We start from the raw sequence: 16,114 nt of genomic DNA, 5'->3' as shown, positions 1-16,114 counted from the left end.
GATGAATTTTTCCTTTTGTTTGATGCATTAATCCTTACTGGTATTGCAATTAACTATTAAAACTGTCTACCGACATATTAGACTGGTTTACCAATATTAAGCATTAAGTTGGTTTAAGTTGTTTTTGGTTTGAATTGTTTGACAACTGATTCACCACCCCCCCCCTCTCAGTTGTCTCCGGGACCTAACAATTGGTATCAGAGCCTAGTCCTCTTTTGCAGAAGTTTAACAGCTTGAAGAGATCCAATGTCTACTAACTATTTCAGGAAGGACAGTCCTAAACTTGATGGAACCAACTATGGCATATGGAAGATCAGAATGGAGACACATTTAAATTGCATTGGAAAGGATATCTGGGATGTTACAAAGAATGGTTATACTGCTCCTACTCCTGGTCAACCTAATCCACCTACCTTGGGAAAGGATGAAGAAAAAGATTGCAAAGCAAGAGAAGCACTTTTGAGCGCATTATCAGATCAACAAATCATGGGATTATCAGATAGGTCTACTGCTAAAGCTATTTGGGATCATTTGGAAACACTGAATGAAGGAGATTCCATAGTCAAAATTGTAAAACTTGAAAGCTTCTGGGTTAGGTATGAACATCTGAAAATGGAAGAAGATGAAATGATTTCTGCTTTTATGGAAAGAGTAAATGAGATTGTTTTGGGTATTAAACGTTGTGGAGGAACCTTAAGTGAGGATGAAATTGTTTCAAAAAATTTAAGAGGATTGCCATCGGCATATAGAATGAAAGTCGCTGCTATAAATGAGTTAAGAACAATGCCTAATACATCAGCGACTAGGGATACATTGATTGGAAAACTTTTAGCTTTTGAAATTGAAGAACTTGGTCTTGTTGCTACTATAAAGATAGATTTAGCCTTTAAAGCATCAAAATCATCTGCACCATGATTTGATAAATCAGATTGGAAAGCCTTTTATGCAAGAGAACTTGAAGAAAGCAGGAAAGAAAATGAAGAACTTGAAGCACTATTTACAAGGAAAATGCCTAAAGGTCCAGTTGGAAGTAAGTATGAAGGTAAAGCACCCTTTAAATGTTTTAACTGCAATAAGATTGGTCATATGGCTTCAAGATGCCCTGATAGACATGCTAGACTCAAAGAAGAAGCTAGAAGAACATACAAGCCTAACCTTGAATATCAAAGATACAGATTTAAGAAGAATAAAGACAAATCTTGTTACATTGCTGATGAAGGAGTGACTGATGATTCTGATGAGGATCCAATAGACAATGGATGGGCTTTTGTTGCTATAACAAAAGATCAACCGACACCTACTGCTCAATTGGTAGAATAGGCCTTGGCAGCTAAAGTTGAAGTAAAGGATGAGTGGATCATTGATTCAGGATGCTCACATCATATGACAGGAGATAAAGGTAAATTCTTGAACTTTCAAGAATACAATGGATGCTTAGTAAGATTTGGAGATGATAAAGCTTGTTTGATCAAAGGTAAGGGTACAATATCTATTGATGGTAAGCATAACACTGACAATGTTTACTATGTTGAAGGATTAGAGCATAATCTTTTGAGTGTTGGTCAATTAGTTGAGAAAGGATTTCAGTTACAATTAAAAATTGGAAAATGCAAAATCATGAATAGAATTGGTTTGGAAATTGCAACCGGTAATCAGACTAGAGGCAATATCTTTCATTTGAATAACAGTGAAAAGACATTCTTAATTGCACATATTGATGAAAGTTGGCTATGACATAAGAGACTTTGTCATGTAAACTTTGATTGCATGGTGAAAATCAGTACTACTAAGGCAGTTAGAGATTTACCTAAAATTGTCAAACCTCACAATGCAGTATGTAAGGAATGTCAATTTGGAAAACAAGTTAGAGCTAGTTTCAAAAGTATTCCAGAAAAATCCAATAATATTCTTGATTTAATTCATACTTATTTATGTGGTCCAACTAGAACTAAAAGCTTGCAAGGTGATAGATATTTCATGCTAATCATTGATGACTATTCTAGAATGTGTTGGGTTACTTTTCTCAGAGAAAAATCATAAGCACTTGGAAAGTTCAAACTGTTCAAAGCTATGGTAGAAAATGAAACCGGTAAGAAAATCAAATTTCTAAGATCAGATCAAGGAGGAGAATTTACATCTAAGGAATGTAATACATTCTGTGAAGTAAATGGAACTAGAAGACAGCTATCAGCACCTCAGACACCACAACAGAAAGGAGTTGTTGAAAGGAAAAACAAAACTATCTTGGATGCAGCAAGAAGTATGTTATCAAAAGAAAACCTACCACATGTATACTGGAGAGAGGCAGTCAGTACAACGGCCTATACATTCAACAAAGTTCACATCAAAGGTGAAATCGGTATGACCCCTCATGAACTATGGTTTGGTATTACTCCTACTCTTAAATATTTCAGAATTTTTGGAAGTAAATGCTATATCAGAAGAGATGAATATATTGGCAAATTTGATCCTAGAAGTGATGAAGGAATATTTCTTGGCTATTCATCTAAGAGCAAGGCATATAGATGAGCAAGGCATATAGATGTTTTAACAAAAGATTGCAGAAAATTGTTGAAAGTAAAAATGTAAAGATTGATGAACAATTCAGAGGAACTTCAAGGTATATAGACTCTGAATCGGCAACATAAATTTTGACAAATGAACCTACACTGAATCCACCGGTACAGAATGAAGATCCAATTACACCGGTATCATTTGAAAATTCCACAGTAACTGAGGAACAACAACAAACAAAGACACTCTAGTATGTAAGACTGAATCATTCTGAAGATCAACTAATTGGAAACAAGTATAAAGGAGTTATGACAAGAGGAAGATTGGCAAATGAAGAGGTATGTCTTATTTCTCAAATTGAACCATCATCAGTTAATGAGGCATGTGAAGATAAATATTAGATTAAAGCTATGGAAGAAGAATTGGAACAAATTGAGAAGAATAACACTTGGACATTAGTTCCCCGGCCTAAAGATAAAAATGTAATTGGAACCAAATGGGTATTCAGAAACAAACTTAATGAAGATGGTAAGGTTATTAGAAATAAAGCAAGACTAGTGTGTAAGGGATATTCTCAGAAAGAAGGAATAGATTACAATGAAACCTTTGCACCGGTAGCTAGAATTGAGGCAGTTAGATTATTTTTGGCTTTTGCAGCACATAAGAACTACAAAGTATATCAAATGGATATTAAATGTGCATTTCTGAATGGAGATCTTGAAGAGGAAGTTTACATTGAACAACCTGATGGATTTTCTTTGACAGATGACAAAGATATGGTCTGCAGGCTAAGGAAACCTTTGTATGGATTGAAGCAAGCTCCAAGAGCTTGGTATGCAAGATTGGATAAGTATCTTTTAAAGATTGGTTTTTCTAAAGGTAATGCTGACATCAACTTATACTATAAAGTTACTAATGATGACATCTTGGTTATAGAAGTTTTTGTTGATGATATAATCTTTGGAGTAGAAGATGGATTATGTAAAAAAATTTCTATTAAAATGCAGCAAGAATTTGGAATGTCTATGATTGGAGAAATAAAATTATTATTAGGATTGCAAATTTCACAGACTGATAAAGGTATATTCTTGAGTCAATCCAAGTACTTAAAAGAGTTACTAAAGAAATTTGGGATGGAGAACTCTAAACCGGTAAGCACACCTATGACTACAAATGATAAACTATCACTAAGGGATGAATCTACACCTATAAATCCAACTAGATACAAATCTATGATAGGAGGTTTACTGTATTTGACACAAACTAGACCTGATATTATGAATGCAGTATGTATTGTTTCAAGATTTCAGAGTAATCCTAGAGAAAATCATGAATCAACAGTAAAAAGGATTTTCCGGTACTTACAAGGCACTATAAATCTTGGATTATGGTATCCTAGAGATGAAAACTTTGAATTATGTGCATACACAGATGCAAATTAGGTAGGAGATGTGGATGATAGAAAAAGCACCACCGGCAGAGCATTCTTTCTTGGAAATAGACTAGTTTTTTGGTTGAGTAAGAAACAAAGTTGTACATCTTTATCAATAGTAGAATCAGAATATGTTGCAGCAGCAACTAATTGTACATAGGTACTATGGCTTAAGCAAATGTTGAAATACATAAAGGTAAAATGCAAGGAACCTATTACTATCTATTGTGATAACACTGCAGCAATTGATATATCTAAGAATCCGGTATTACATTCTAAAACCAAACTTGTTTCTATCAAACTGAATTTTCTAAGGGAAAATGTTGATGCAAAGGAAATAAAATTGGTTTATGTGAATACTAAAGAGCAGATTGCAGATATCTTCACTAAACCTCTGCCTAAGGAGACTTTTGAATATCTCAGAGACCAGCTTGGGGTCATACCCCCACTGGTAGAGACTTAGGAAGTTGATGTTTGTCATCAACCGACAAAATTAACAAAGAAATCATTTACTTCAGCTTTGATGAGTAAGCTACTTCTCAGGGGGAGTAGTTGGTACACTAAATTGGTTGGTATTTTGTATATGAACTTGGTTTGGTAATAACTTTGGCACTTAATGTCAAAGGGGGAGAGATTGGTATGGAAAAACACAAGGAAAACACATGTTGCTCCTAGGGGGAGAGATTGTTATTTGGGAGAGATTATTACTCTCTGTATCTGTATTTTGATTTCTGGTTATGATCTCTTTTTGGGAGATTGTTGGTTTTTGGTATTTGGCATTTCTGTTTTGGCACTTAGATGGTTTTTCCATCTTGTGTTGCCATCAATGCCAAAGGGGGAGATTGTTGGTATTTTGGTATGGTTTTGTCATTGATGTCAACACCTACTAAACACTTATCAACTCTGGCACTTTGGAGTATCAGCAACATTCACTGGCAAGCAAGTGACTTATGCACAGTCACTGGTATCTGGTACACCAACAGGATATAATGATCACTGACACTTGGAGTGATATGGAAAACACTTGGTTATGTCGAAGACATCATATGGACACCTTGTCTTGGAGTTTTGTTTATTGGCATATTCGTATTTACATATTTGTTGTTATCGACAAATAGGTCCAGGTTAAACTGACAGGTTTATCTTTTCCAGATCATCATGGCACGATATGAAGATGATTTATTATTGTTGTAAATGCATCAAGCCGACATGGTGAATCGGTTATTGCATCGGGTATTAATTAATTTGTAAATTAATTTTATTGTAATATCTTGGAGAGCCGACCTACTAAAATTGGTCCTAGGTTATGGTATAAATGTAAGATCTTATTTGTAAGATCAAGTGTGGAATGCGAAAAAGGATTGTGTGAAGGTATATGCGAGAATGAGTAGAGCTATACACGCAAGCATCATTTGAAGATTGAAGGAGGGTTTTTGTGAAGACAATCAGAACTACACCGGTATTGAATCCAACATATGAAGATGCTATTTTGAGCAGTACATTCTTATTGAATTTAACCATCCAATTGTAGTTACTGTGACTCCTATTTTGTGATTGAGCAGTGAGCTCTAGGCGCTTAGCCTTTTTGCATGTGCAGACCCCATTTGTATACACTTACTATCTGCAGTAGTATCATTTGATTGTGGGTAAGGTTTCCCACTGTGGTTTTTCCCCTTACAGGGTTTCCACGTACAAATATTGGTGTTATGTGTTGTGGATGACTTTGTCCTTTTGTTTCATGCATTAATCCTTACCAGTATTGCAATTAACTATTAAAACTGTCTATCGACATATTAGACTGGTTTACCGGTATTAAGCATTAATTTGGTTTAATTTTTTTTTGGTTTGAATTGTTTGACAACTGATTCACCCCCCCTCTCAGTTGTCTCTGGGACCTAACAAAATGAATTGACAAAGTGCCCCTCTTTTAGAATGGACAAGTTGAATTAAGCAATTTGAGACTAAGTGTAAAGATGACAAGGAAATGAATATAACTTGAGATAGAGATGCGGGGTGAATCTGTGCACCAGGGATTAGCAGTAAAATGTTGAGACGAAGCTCCCTTGTAAATTTGGGCAAAAGTTTCCTGGACCAGGTTGAAAGTGTACTTGGCGCCGAAAAGGGTTTTTCTGTCTCTAAAAATGAAGTCTAAACCTACAAATACAGTTGTGCACCTGCAACTTACACACAACAAAGAGAGGAGATGTTGTTGGGATTGGGGGTTTTCCTTCAGGTCAAACCCTAGTTTGGAATTAATCAAATGATGAAAAATACTTCCAAGTAAATGAAAGGAAATGTATGAAGTAGAATTAACCTCAAGAGAGTATGCAATTGAAATGTAGATAGAGTTGTTTGAAATGATATGTGAAGTTGAATGCTTTGAATGTTGATAAGAATCTCCTCTTCAATGGCTGAATCCTTGACTTGAATGCAACACCTAGCCTTGAAAGGAGACTTGAGATGCTCAATACTTGAAAGGAATGCTTGAATGCTTGATTTCGCTCGTGATCGATTCCGCTTATCATCAACTCACTTGTTGAGTTTCACTTATGCAAATTGGAGGGGAAATGCTCCTCATATACTTGCTAATTAGGGTTTCTAATTGATTTTCTGTCTTAGGTCGACATAGGAAAACCTTTTCCTGCTCATGATTGACAAGTCCAATTCAAGGTTTAAGTGGAGGGGGCCCAAAATAGGGCAAGGACAAGGGCGTCACGCCCTTGTCCTAGGAGGATAGGGGTGTTGCACCCCTTTCCTGCCCTAATTTAGGACAAAAAGAAGGAACAGGCAGTGCGAGGTGCAAGGAATTGCATTTTTGAGGAGGTATGAGCATGTCTCAGGTCTGCAGTAAGGCTTAGGGATTCATTCGCCAATGTAAAGACCGAAATGCGATCGAAAATTGCAAGGTCGTAATTTTATGACGCTACAAGGATAAATAAATTTAATATGAGTAGAAGTACTACCCAAGCACATGTAATATATATTTATGCTTTCTATACATAATGCATAGTAAATACAGAACATATGACTTGAATATTTGGGGAGATTGATCTTATGGTGCTGATGATTGTGTAAAACTATTTGATTGTTTTTTTGTCATGTACAACACAATTTTAGTTTTCATCTTATTGCATCACCTTGGGTCTAACCTTTTGATGTAAACAATCTAGAATATGGGCCTACATTATATTATCAATTATTATTTTAGATAGGGTATACTTGGTGTATATGTTGTGCCAACTAAAAAATCTATTAGGTCGTAGGGAACAAGATATATTTAAAATGTTCCATTTAAGATTTGTATTATGGTTTGTAAGCTATACCAACAATTGTAAATATGGAAAAGGCTTTCTATTAAATAATTGTTTTTGAGATTTTGTCTAAGTTGGAGATTTTAGGTCTTTTGTTTGAACACATTCTTCAAATAGAGTATTGGTATATGGAGTTTAATGCAATTTAAAATTAATATGAGTAATTTTGACATGTTTATGAAATCATTGGTCAAGTTCTCTTTCTTTTAAGATTTCACTAATAAACTAATTTTATGATTGTAATGTAAAATATGGTAAATCAATTTGCATTTCATACCAACATCCCTCTCTTTATAAATTGGTGTTTGTTAGTTTTAGATTAGATGTTGCTTAAGGACCCTTTGTTTTTTAGATCTTTTTTTATAAATTCATGTTTGCTAGCTTTAGATTAGATGTTGTTTAAGGACCCTTTCCTTCTTTTGATGTTTTTTATAAATTGGTATTTCTTAGTTTTAGATTAGATGTTGTTTAAGAAAAAAAAAATGCGTAAGCGTTATCTAGAAAATTTAAGAATTTATGATTGGTTGGTTACACTTTCAATCTTGCTTTACCTTGTTTAATTTTATGAATATTTCTTTCTCTTTTTGGTATATCAAATGACTTTCTTAATGGTACCTCATCCCTTGGGTACAATTTAGTCTCTTCAAGGGAGAACCAGATAATTGGCGTGCTTTTAGCCTCATCAACATTATCTTGATTCTTCTTCCACAAATCTCATCCTGATTTTCATTTGCCTATATGCCTCCCTAGTTCAAAATTACAACACAAAATTGAGCCTAGTTTAGTTTTGTAGTACAAAATGAACCATAGCTTTATTAAATTTTGAAATTTAAACTTGGCCAAAATATGGTTCTCTTCAAATTAGTCATTGTGTATAGACTTAAAGCGCAAAACATTTCAAATTGCATTATGAGGTGTTGAATAAAAGGACACATGCTATGTCATTTCAACAAATACTATTCCTCATTTGCATTATCACTTCAGGAGCTTATTCGAGTATTTATTGTTATATCAACATCTGGATACTTAGTAGCTGACAATATTTTGGAAGTTTAGACATCAACGTGCAACTCTATTTTGCAGGTATAGAAATCCACAAATTGTTCTACCACTTTCATGTGCTCTAAGCCATTTACACAGAATAAAGGTTAATTTTTTTATGTGCTTCAATTCCAAAACGATTTCATGATACAAATTCGACCTTAACAAAATTTTGAGAATGACTCAATTTAGATCTCATTGCTTGCTTTTGACACATTAAAAAACAAACAACTATGAATCAAAATTTAAAACTTATAATGAAACATAAAAAACAACTATCCATCAACAACCAAATCACCTAAATATATTTGTTTCTATGTAGGTATAGAAATCCACAAATTGTTCTACCACTTTCGTGTGCTCTAAGCCATTTACACAAAATAAAGGTCAATTTTTTTGATGTGCTTCAATTCCAAATCAATTTCATGATACAAATTCGACCTTAACAAATTTTTGAGAATGACTCAATTTAGATCTCATTGCTTGCTTTTGACACATTAAAAAACAAACAATTGTGAATCAAAATTTAAAACTTATAATGAAACATAAAAAACAACTATCCATCAACAACCAAATCATCTAAATATATTTGTGTCTATTAAATTTTATGTTTTCAAACTTTGTCTTAATCTGTTTAAGAACTATAAATTCAATTATCTTATCTATAAAACTTAATTTATAATTAAAATTAATTTTCTTTTTAACACATGCCAACCAATCATAATTGAATTAATGACTCATTTTGTTTTCCTTGTCATGAATGCTTTATTTTTCCTTGGACTTGATGATGTGAATCCATTATCCATTCATTAGGGGAAGGGGCCTAGTTATCGCTCATGTTCCGATTTCATTAATTAAAAAGTCCACTAAAAAATCATCTAGTATGCCAATAGCCATCCATTGGTTTGCGCAATAGCTCAAATAAAAAATTAATAATCGATTAATTGTGCAACTTTATTGGTACCAATAGCGCATGCTTATTTGAACATTTGTGCATAAATATTAGATCAATTGTACAAATTTTATTAGGTTAGTGAGACAATAAAGAATATATATGAAATGCCAACTCAAAAATGACGTGCATAAAGAAAGTCTGTATATATTGTTTAAAAACTTCAGGTATATGAAATTAGCTATAAGGAGTACTGGTAGCTTTCCCAGGGACAAGCAATCAGAACTAAACACCAACTCATTTCAAAACTTGGAATCAATTTCAAAGCTTTCGCAAGCAAATTTAAAAAACTGGATACATCCCTGCTATGCATTTTTATTCAATACAAACTCCATATTGGGCACCCAACGACCACTGTAACAAACACTTTTTAGGGCAAATCCCCCAATTTTAGTATTTTTATTACATACAAATTCCACAGTGGATACCCAACTACTTCTGGATCAAACACTTCTAGGGCAAATCAATCGCCCAATTTCTACAATCAAACCCGCTGATCATCAATCAAGGCTATGGATCTTCGAATCCGAGAGATACGATCCCAAAACCCGGACAAAAGTAGCAAAACCCCTCACCTCATCCAGAGCCTCCCGGGCATTAGGATTCGCCATGGAAGCCTCAAAATCAATATAAAACACAAACTCAAACTGCCGAACAGTCCCTCCGCCATTAACATCCAGAACACGCAGAGCCTTACTACTCCTTGGCTTCACCTCAAGCTTCGTCAAATTAATGCTATGCTTGTTAAAAACAGACAGAACCTTCATGAGCACATCCAGCCCACCCTCATGGGCAATCACAATACTGGTCTTCCAAGCCCTCCGGGTCCCCTCTCTGTTCCTCTCGCCCTTTTCTGGTTCCACACCAGTCTCAGACCAGACGTCAGGCGTCCGAGCCAGAACAAGAAATCTGGTAACATTCCAGGGCTCATCCTGCACACCACGGGCAAGAACATCAAGGCCATAAATTCCCGCAGCCCTGCAACTGGCAATGGCGGCCGTATCCTGCAATCCGCCGGAACTTACAGACTCAGCAGCTCCGGCCGTGTCCTCCACAGCCTCCCGGGTCACCTCAGCCCCAATTCCGAGCTTAGCAAGCCCATGGCTGCAATGGGCCAAAGCCATCGGATGACTGATAATCCGCCGGAGATCCTCCTTTCGAACACCGGGGGCTGCAAGGAGGCAGTAGTTCACAAAGAGCTGTATTTCGTCCACGACATGAAGGCTGTGGTGCAGTAACAGGTCGTAGTTTCGAACCACGTTGCCTTCCAGAGTCCCTTCCACGGGCAAAATGGCTCTGTCTGCCCTGCGTGACTCCACGGCCCAGATGGCATCCTCGTAGGCCTTGCACGGTACGCCTGAACAGCCCGGATGAACCATTATGGCCGCCGCCTCGCTGAACGCCCCTGGAATGCCCTGGTATGCGACCCGGATTCCATTTTTTTTCCCCTCAATGCCCTCTTCGTCTGAGCTGCTCCGGATCGAGGCCGTGCTGCCGTTTATAACTACTGGTCTGTCGCTGATCTGCTTCTTTTGGTTTCTGATTGCTCTGAATCTTACCCCCCCGCGGGATTTTTGAGAAAAGTTTAAGGTCCCTGCCCTGGTCTTCTTCCATTGCCCGAGCCGGGGCTCTATGAAACTGCCTGACCTGGATTGTAGGTTGAGTTTAATGTGACCTTTTGCAGCTGCCATGGGGGTCGATTCAGCATTCCCTGCTTTGCAATTGTGGAGTTGGTTTTTTGGCAGATGAATCTGGTGGTTTGTCTTTCTTTGTTTTTGCAAATCTGGTGATGAATTATAGTGATTCTAATGGCGCCTGTGGGATCAAAAAGGAAAGGGATGGGTAGTAGCTTCACCTAACGATTGACTGAAAGGTATTACCGGCCGGGGAAGGCACAAGGAAGAATCGGAGAGAGTAGTTTGCAGTGGCCCCACAGTTGTAGGTGCACCCACCAGCTTGTGCTGACAGGGCATCGTAGTAAAGAAAAGGTTGCCCCTAATTTTCACACAAAATGGTCTGATTTTTGTGGTTTAATAGTATTGGGGAGGTAGTTCATGAGGATTGAACATCTGAAAATTTCAAAAAATCTATATCGCTTTATAAATTTTATAAATTTTGTGTATAGTTAGTGGCCTCCTTAAAAAAAAACAGTGTACCATTTGTGAATCTCCTTTTACACATTTTGAAAAGATTACTTGAATTAAATTTTTAAAAAATGTTTGAGATTTTTTTTTAATTGATTAGTATTTTAATAGTATGTTGAATAGATACTGGTATATGTTTTTATAAAGTTTTTCTTACTTTAAAGATATTTGTATCAATGCATAAGATATTTTCATATTTTATACAGTTTTTCTGATTTTAAAGATATTTGTACCAATGCATAAGATATTTTCATATACTATAATTTTTTTAAAACTTCAAAGATATTTGTACTAATGCATAAGATATTCTCATGTTTTAATTTATGCAAAGATGTGCTTATATGTGATGTGAATATATCTTTTTAATTAATTGTTCTAAACTTATGCTCATTTACTCTTATTCTCTATATTCTTGTATTATTGATTTTTAATAGTGGTTGTTTGGGTGTCCCTATATTATAATTTTCTGCATTACTTAATTCAATAAAATAAGATATAAAAAAGAAAAAATAAAAAATAAAAAATAAGAAATTAAAAAAAAAAAAAAAGTTTTAATCATTTTTTATATTTTTTTTTTACTTTTATTTTTTATTTTTTATTTTTATATTGATAAAAGAATATTACAATAATGAAAATAATAATAAGCAGTTCAAAAGGAACTTCAAGAGAATAAAGGAAAAGATTAAGAGAAGTAATCACATTAGCATCAATAATTACAAATTGGTATTTGATTTCTTCCAAAAACTTGTTGTACACAATCTTAACGTCACAACACATTTCTACTTCCTAACAAGTAACTTGATTAGAAAAAATAGCTAAGCACCTACTTTTCTAGATGTGAAGCAAGATAGTTTGTCTTATTGAATTATTGAATTAGCAATAATATTCTTACACAAACCAATACCCAAAATTGCTTCTTTCCACCCAAGCATATGATAAAAAATAGAAGGGAGATGTTTAAAAATTGAAATCCATGTTATTTTAGTACAAGGACATTTTAGTGTTATGCAGCGCAATCAAGTATCACTAAATTATTGCACCCTTTCTTAAATAAATAAATAATTCCTTTAATAAAAAATGATTTCATTATGTTATAAATAAATGCAAAATAATCAATATAAATAAATTCAAAAAAAATAAAAAAAATCTTATCCACAACCTCCACAAAGCACAATTAATCACATGTAGACCTTTATAATTCCTCTCACATCCATTCAAAATATAAAACATCTAACAATTAATTAATGAAGCTTAGAAAGTAATTTTTAATTTTTTTTTTCCACCTTAGAAATGGAAGGTCGTATAAATCATTCAAGAGAAATAATAAGGAAAAGATAAAAGATCTAAGAATAAACTTAATGTTGTACATTTTTGACTTTTTTTATATTATTTTTCCTTATTAAATGAGGTTTAATTTTTTTTTGAGATCTTTTTAGGTTTTTTTAAAATGATAAAGAGATGAAATTTAAAGTAGTAGTTTTGAAATACATATCAAATGATGTTCATAGATTTTAACTTTTTCATTGTGTTTTTTTTGTAATTTACATTTGTATAGATAGTTACATATTTATGTTTTTTAGGAGTTTTGAATACTTGAGAACAACAATTGAATTTCTAATTTTAAAACGCTTCCCAAGTTTTATAAATTTGTATATATAGACGCTCAAAACCCACATTCTAATCAAACCAAAATTTATCCTCTTCCAAAATTAACTTAAATAAAACTAATTATTGAATTAACCTTCTAGTCTTGTAACATTAATGAAATACATTCTAATAACTTATTTAATCAATTAATCATTTCATTCATTTCCTCTATAATCCAATTTTAGTTAACTAAATTTATTTATTAACTTCATCTTTCATATCCATACACTCTAAAGATTAAATAAATACAAATTGTTTATTTAATTAATCTTTTTTCACCTCAAGTCATTAGTTGACTAAAACTAATTAGTCAGCTCATAATTCTACTTGCACCTTCCTAAAAAATGCTTAATCCATTGTAAAACTTGAATATGTTATGTATGTATATAGCCCATGACAACATTTTATAATAAAACCTTATCAATTTATTTTGGAAGAAGATTTTGAACCTTCACATAAATTGAAAAATAATTTGTTGGACTTCCAAAAAGGTTCTTTTTTATCCTCACCCTTTTCCTTTCCCAAGAGAATCTTGACTATCAAAATACATTTAATCTTGGACCTCTTCAAGTGCACCAATCAAAGTTGGCATTGGAGATTTCTCTTCCTTCCCATTCTTTCAATAAATTTCATCGATTGATCCTTCAAATCAATCTCAACCCTTGATCAATCATTCTCTAATCTATAAAAACACCTTTTGTAAACTATCTTGATAAGATCATGAAATGTAAAGTTATGGTGTTAATTTGAGCAACTAAATATAATTGTCTATTATCCATATCAAGAAAAGATGCTTCTTGTGGCACTCTTTATACTTACACTGCCAACATTCATTCTTATTCTCTCCACCCATCAATTTATCCTTCCATTACCCTATCTAAGTATTCCTTCTATCATTTCATCCTCGTCTCTAGACTTGGTTCTCCCATGTCATTGGTTCCAAGACCCCACCTTCCAAACATTCCCACAACAATCCATCTAAAAGAAAGTTATTCCAATCCACACTAATCTTCCAAGCAATCTAGTGCATCATCCAACAATATCCATTAGCTTTGTTTGCAAACTTATTGAAAAACTATATCTATTTTACTCAAATCATTGTGATTGGGATTTATCATTCCCAATCCTTGCATCAATCTCATCATCAACAACACTATCATCATTATCAATCAATAAATCAATTTTCATCTTGACTAAGGGCAACATCTTGTATGCATTTGAATTGTTTGTGCATATACTTGCTTGTGTGTATTATCACTTTTCTTACATCTATCATGGTCCTTGCAACATATTGCTACAATGACATCATGGTCTTTAATATCATGATATATAAGGTATATGCTTGCAGCTTGCAATTTTTTTGAGTTGGTTCTTTATACACTTGACACATCACCACCGCGATACTTATACCTTGGTGCATAATGTCAAATGCTACAAAAAAAAAAGGTTTCTCAACCAAATCAACATGATTATTATCCTCCCCATATCTATTTGGACCTCTTGTCTCATCTATCTCTCAACCAACATTCTCATCCTCATACAATCATCCATTTATCTACTGCTATATTTATTTTTTTAAAGGGCTAAATGCTTTTGACCTAGTTGAACTAGTGATATCACAAATGGGGGACCTCATCCCGAATATAAACATTCAACAATAACACCCCAGTAGGATTTAAACCTTGATGACAAGAACAACAACACCACAACTCAACCATCACACGATGCCCATACCGTCTCTATTACCACATGTTAATCTTCAACCCCTTCATCCATTTTGTGAGCACAATCATTTTTTTCAAACCCACCTATCCTCTCAAGGGGGCATACCTAGGTCGCTTTACTCTTCATCACTCCCTAATAGAAAAACATCTAACTAAACTAAACTAAACTCTAATGTGATCAAGGGTGGGTATAGTGGGTAAAAAAGATAATAGAATCAAGCTCAAAACCCTAATAAAAAAATATGTAACAATGTGAAAACCATAAAGCACAAGTATTAAAAGGGTTTGAGATCTAAAATCAAGATGTAAATAAAAAAAAAGTATAAATCTAAAAATGGGAATAAGAAATCTTAGGAAGAAAACTAGTTTATATAAGATCAAACAAGTTTAAAATACATGAAGGAAAATAAAATTTTCCTAAGTGTGATCTAGGCCAGTTAAATGAAATGCATACCTATAATGCCAACAGTTGAGCTAGATATAATAAGTGTGTATTGATGGTTATACTATATAATGATATTAAGCTTAAATGTACCAAAAGTGTAAGAAAATAAAAATACACAGTTTGTTGATTAAAGAATGTACACCTCTAATGAAGATTTATCTTCTTGATTTTTTGTCTTGAAAAGTGCAATATTTCTATCGATGAATTACCATCGATCTTATAATGAATCAATGCTTCATATGTGGTTAAGTTTGCAAGTCTAGGTCTAGATCAAATTTGACTTCCACAATGGACAGTTTTGCTCTATTGCTCACTTGTTTGACTTCCATCTGATTTGTTCTTCTCTAACATTTGATGATTGACAATATTTGTAAATACCTTGGAAGGGTGATTACTGTATTAGTACATGACATGCTCTTTTGGACCAACCCCACAAATATGTGTAAAAGATTGAAGACATAGACAAGGACCCTAAAATGATGCATACATAGTTACTACTTATTTTAGTGCAAAATCTAAATATTTTGCTATTGGTTGCTTCTTTAATATTTTAAAAAGAAAGACATCTTAACACAATTTAAATAATGAAAATGAATTTGAATGAATACCTTTAAATACTGAAGTATAATAGCAAATTTTGTAAAACATATATTCAATTAACTTAAGAAAGAAAAAAAAAAGAAAAAGAGTCTACAGATTTAACTTCTAAATATTTAATATTTTTTAAAAAAAAATACGACATAAATATTTTTTTTATTATAAAAAATTTGAATTCAATACCATCTATTTATGCACTTCATTTATTAAAATAAATACCACCTAAATAAATTGTTTAAGATAGGTTTGACACAAGTATATGAAGTTTCCTTGCCCTTGAGCACCACACCCATTACTTCTAGAGGGA

At 33.6% G+C, this 16,114-nt stretch overlaps 1 protein-coding gene across 1 annotated transcript; it reads right to left on the bottom strand.

Moving 5' to 3' along the window:
* Positions 1 to 9,372: 9,372 nt before the first annotated feature.
* On the bottom strand, positions 9,373 to 11,232 carry LOC131073997 (arogenate dehydratase/prephenate dehydratase 6, chloroplastic). Its single transcript, XM_058010551.2, has one exon. The coding sequence runs from the start codon at positions 10,939 to 10,941 to the stop codon at positions 9,751 to 9,753; it is 1,191 nt and encodes a 396-aa protein (XP_057866534.2). The 5' UTR covers positions 10,942 to 11,232; the 3' UTR covers positions 9,373 to 9,750.
* Between the last annotated feature and the right edge of the window lie 4,882 nt (positions 11,233 to 16,114).

This window comes from Cryptomeria japonica, chromosome 9 (assembly GCF_030272615.1).
Source record: "Cryptomeria japonica chromosome 9, Sugi_1.0, whole genome shotgun sequence".
Taxonomy (NCBI): Eukaryota; Viridiplantae; Streptophyta; class Pinopsida; order Cupressales; family Cupressaceae; genus Cryptomeria; species Cryptomeria japonica.
This window is presented reverse-complemented; position numbering and strand designations above follow the sequence as displayed.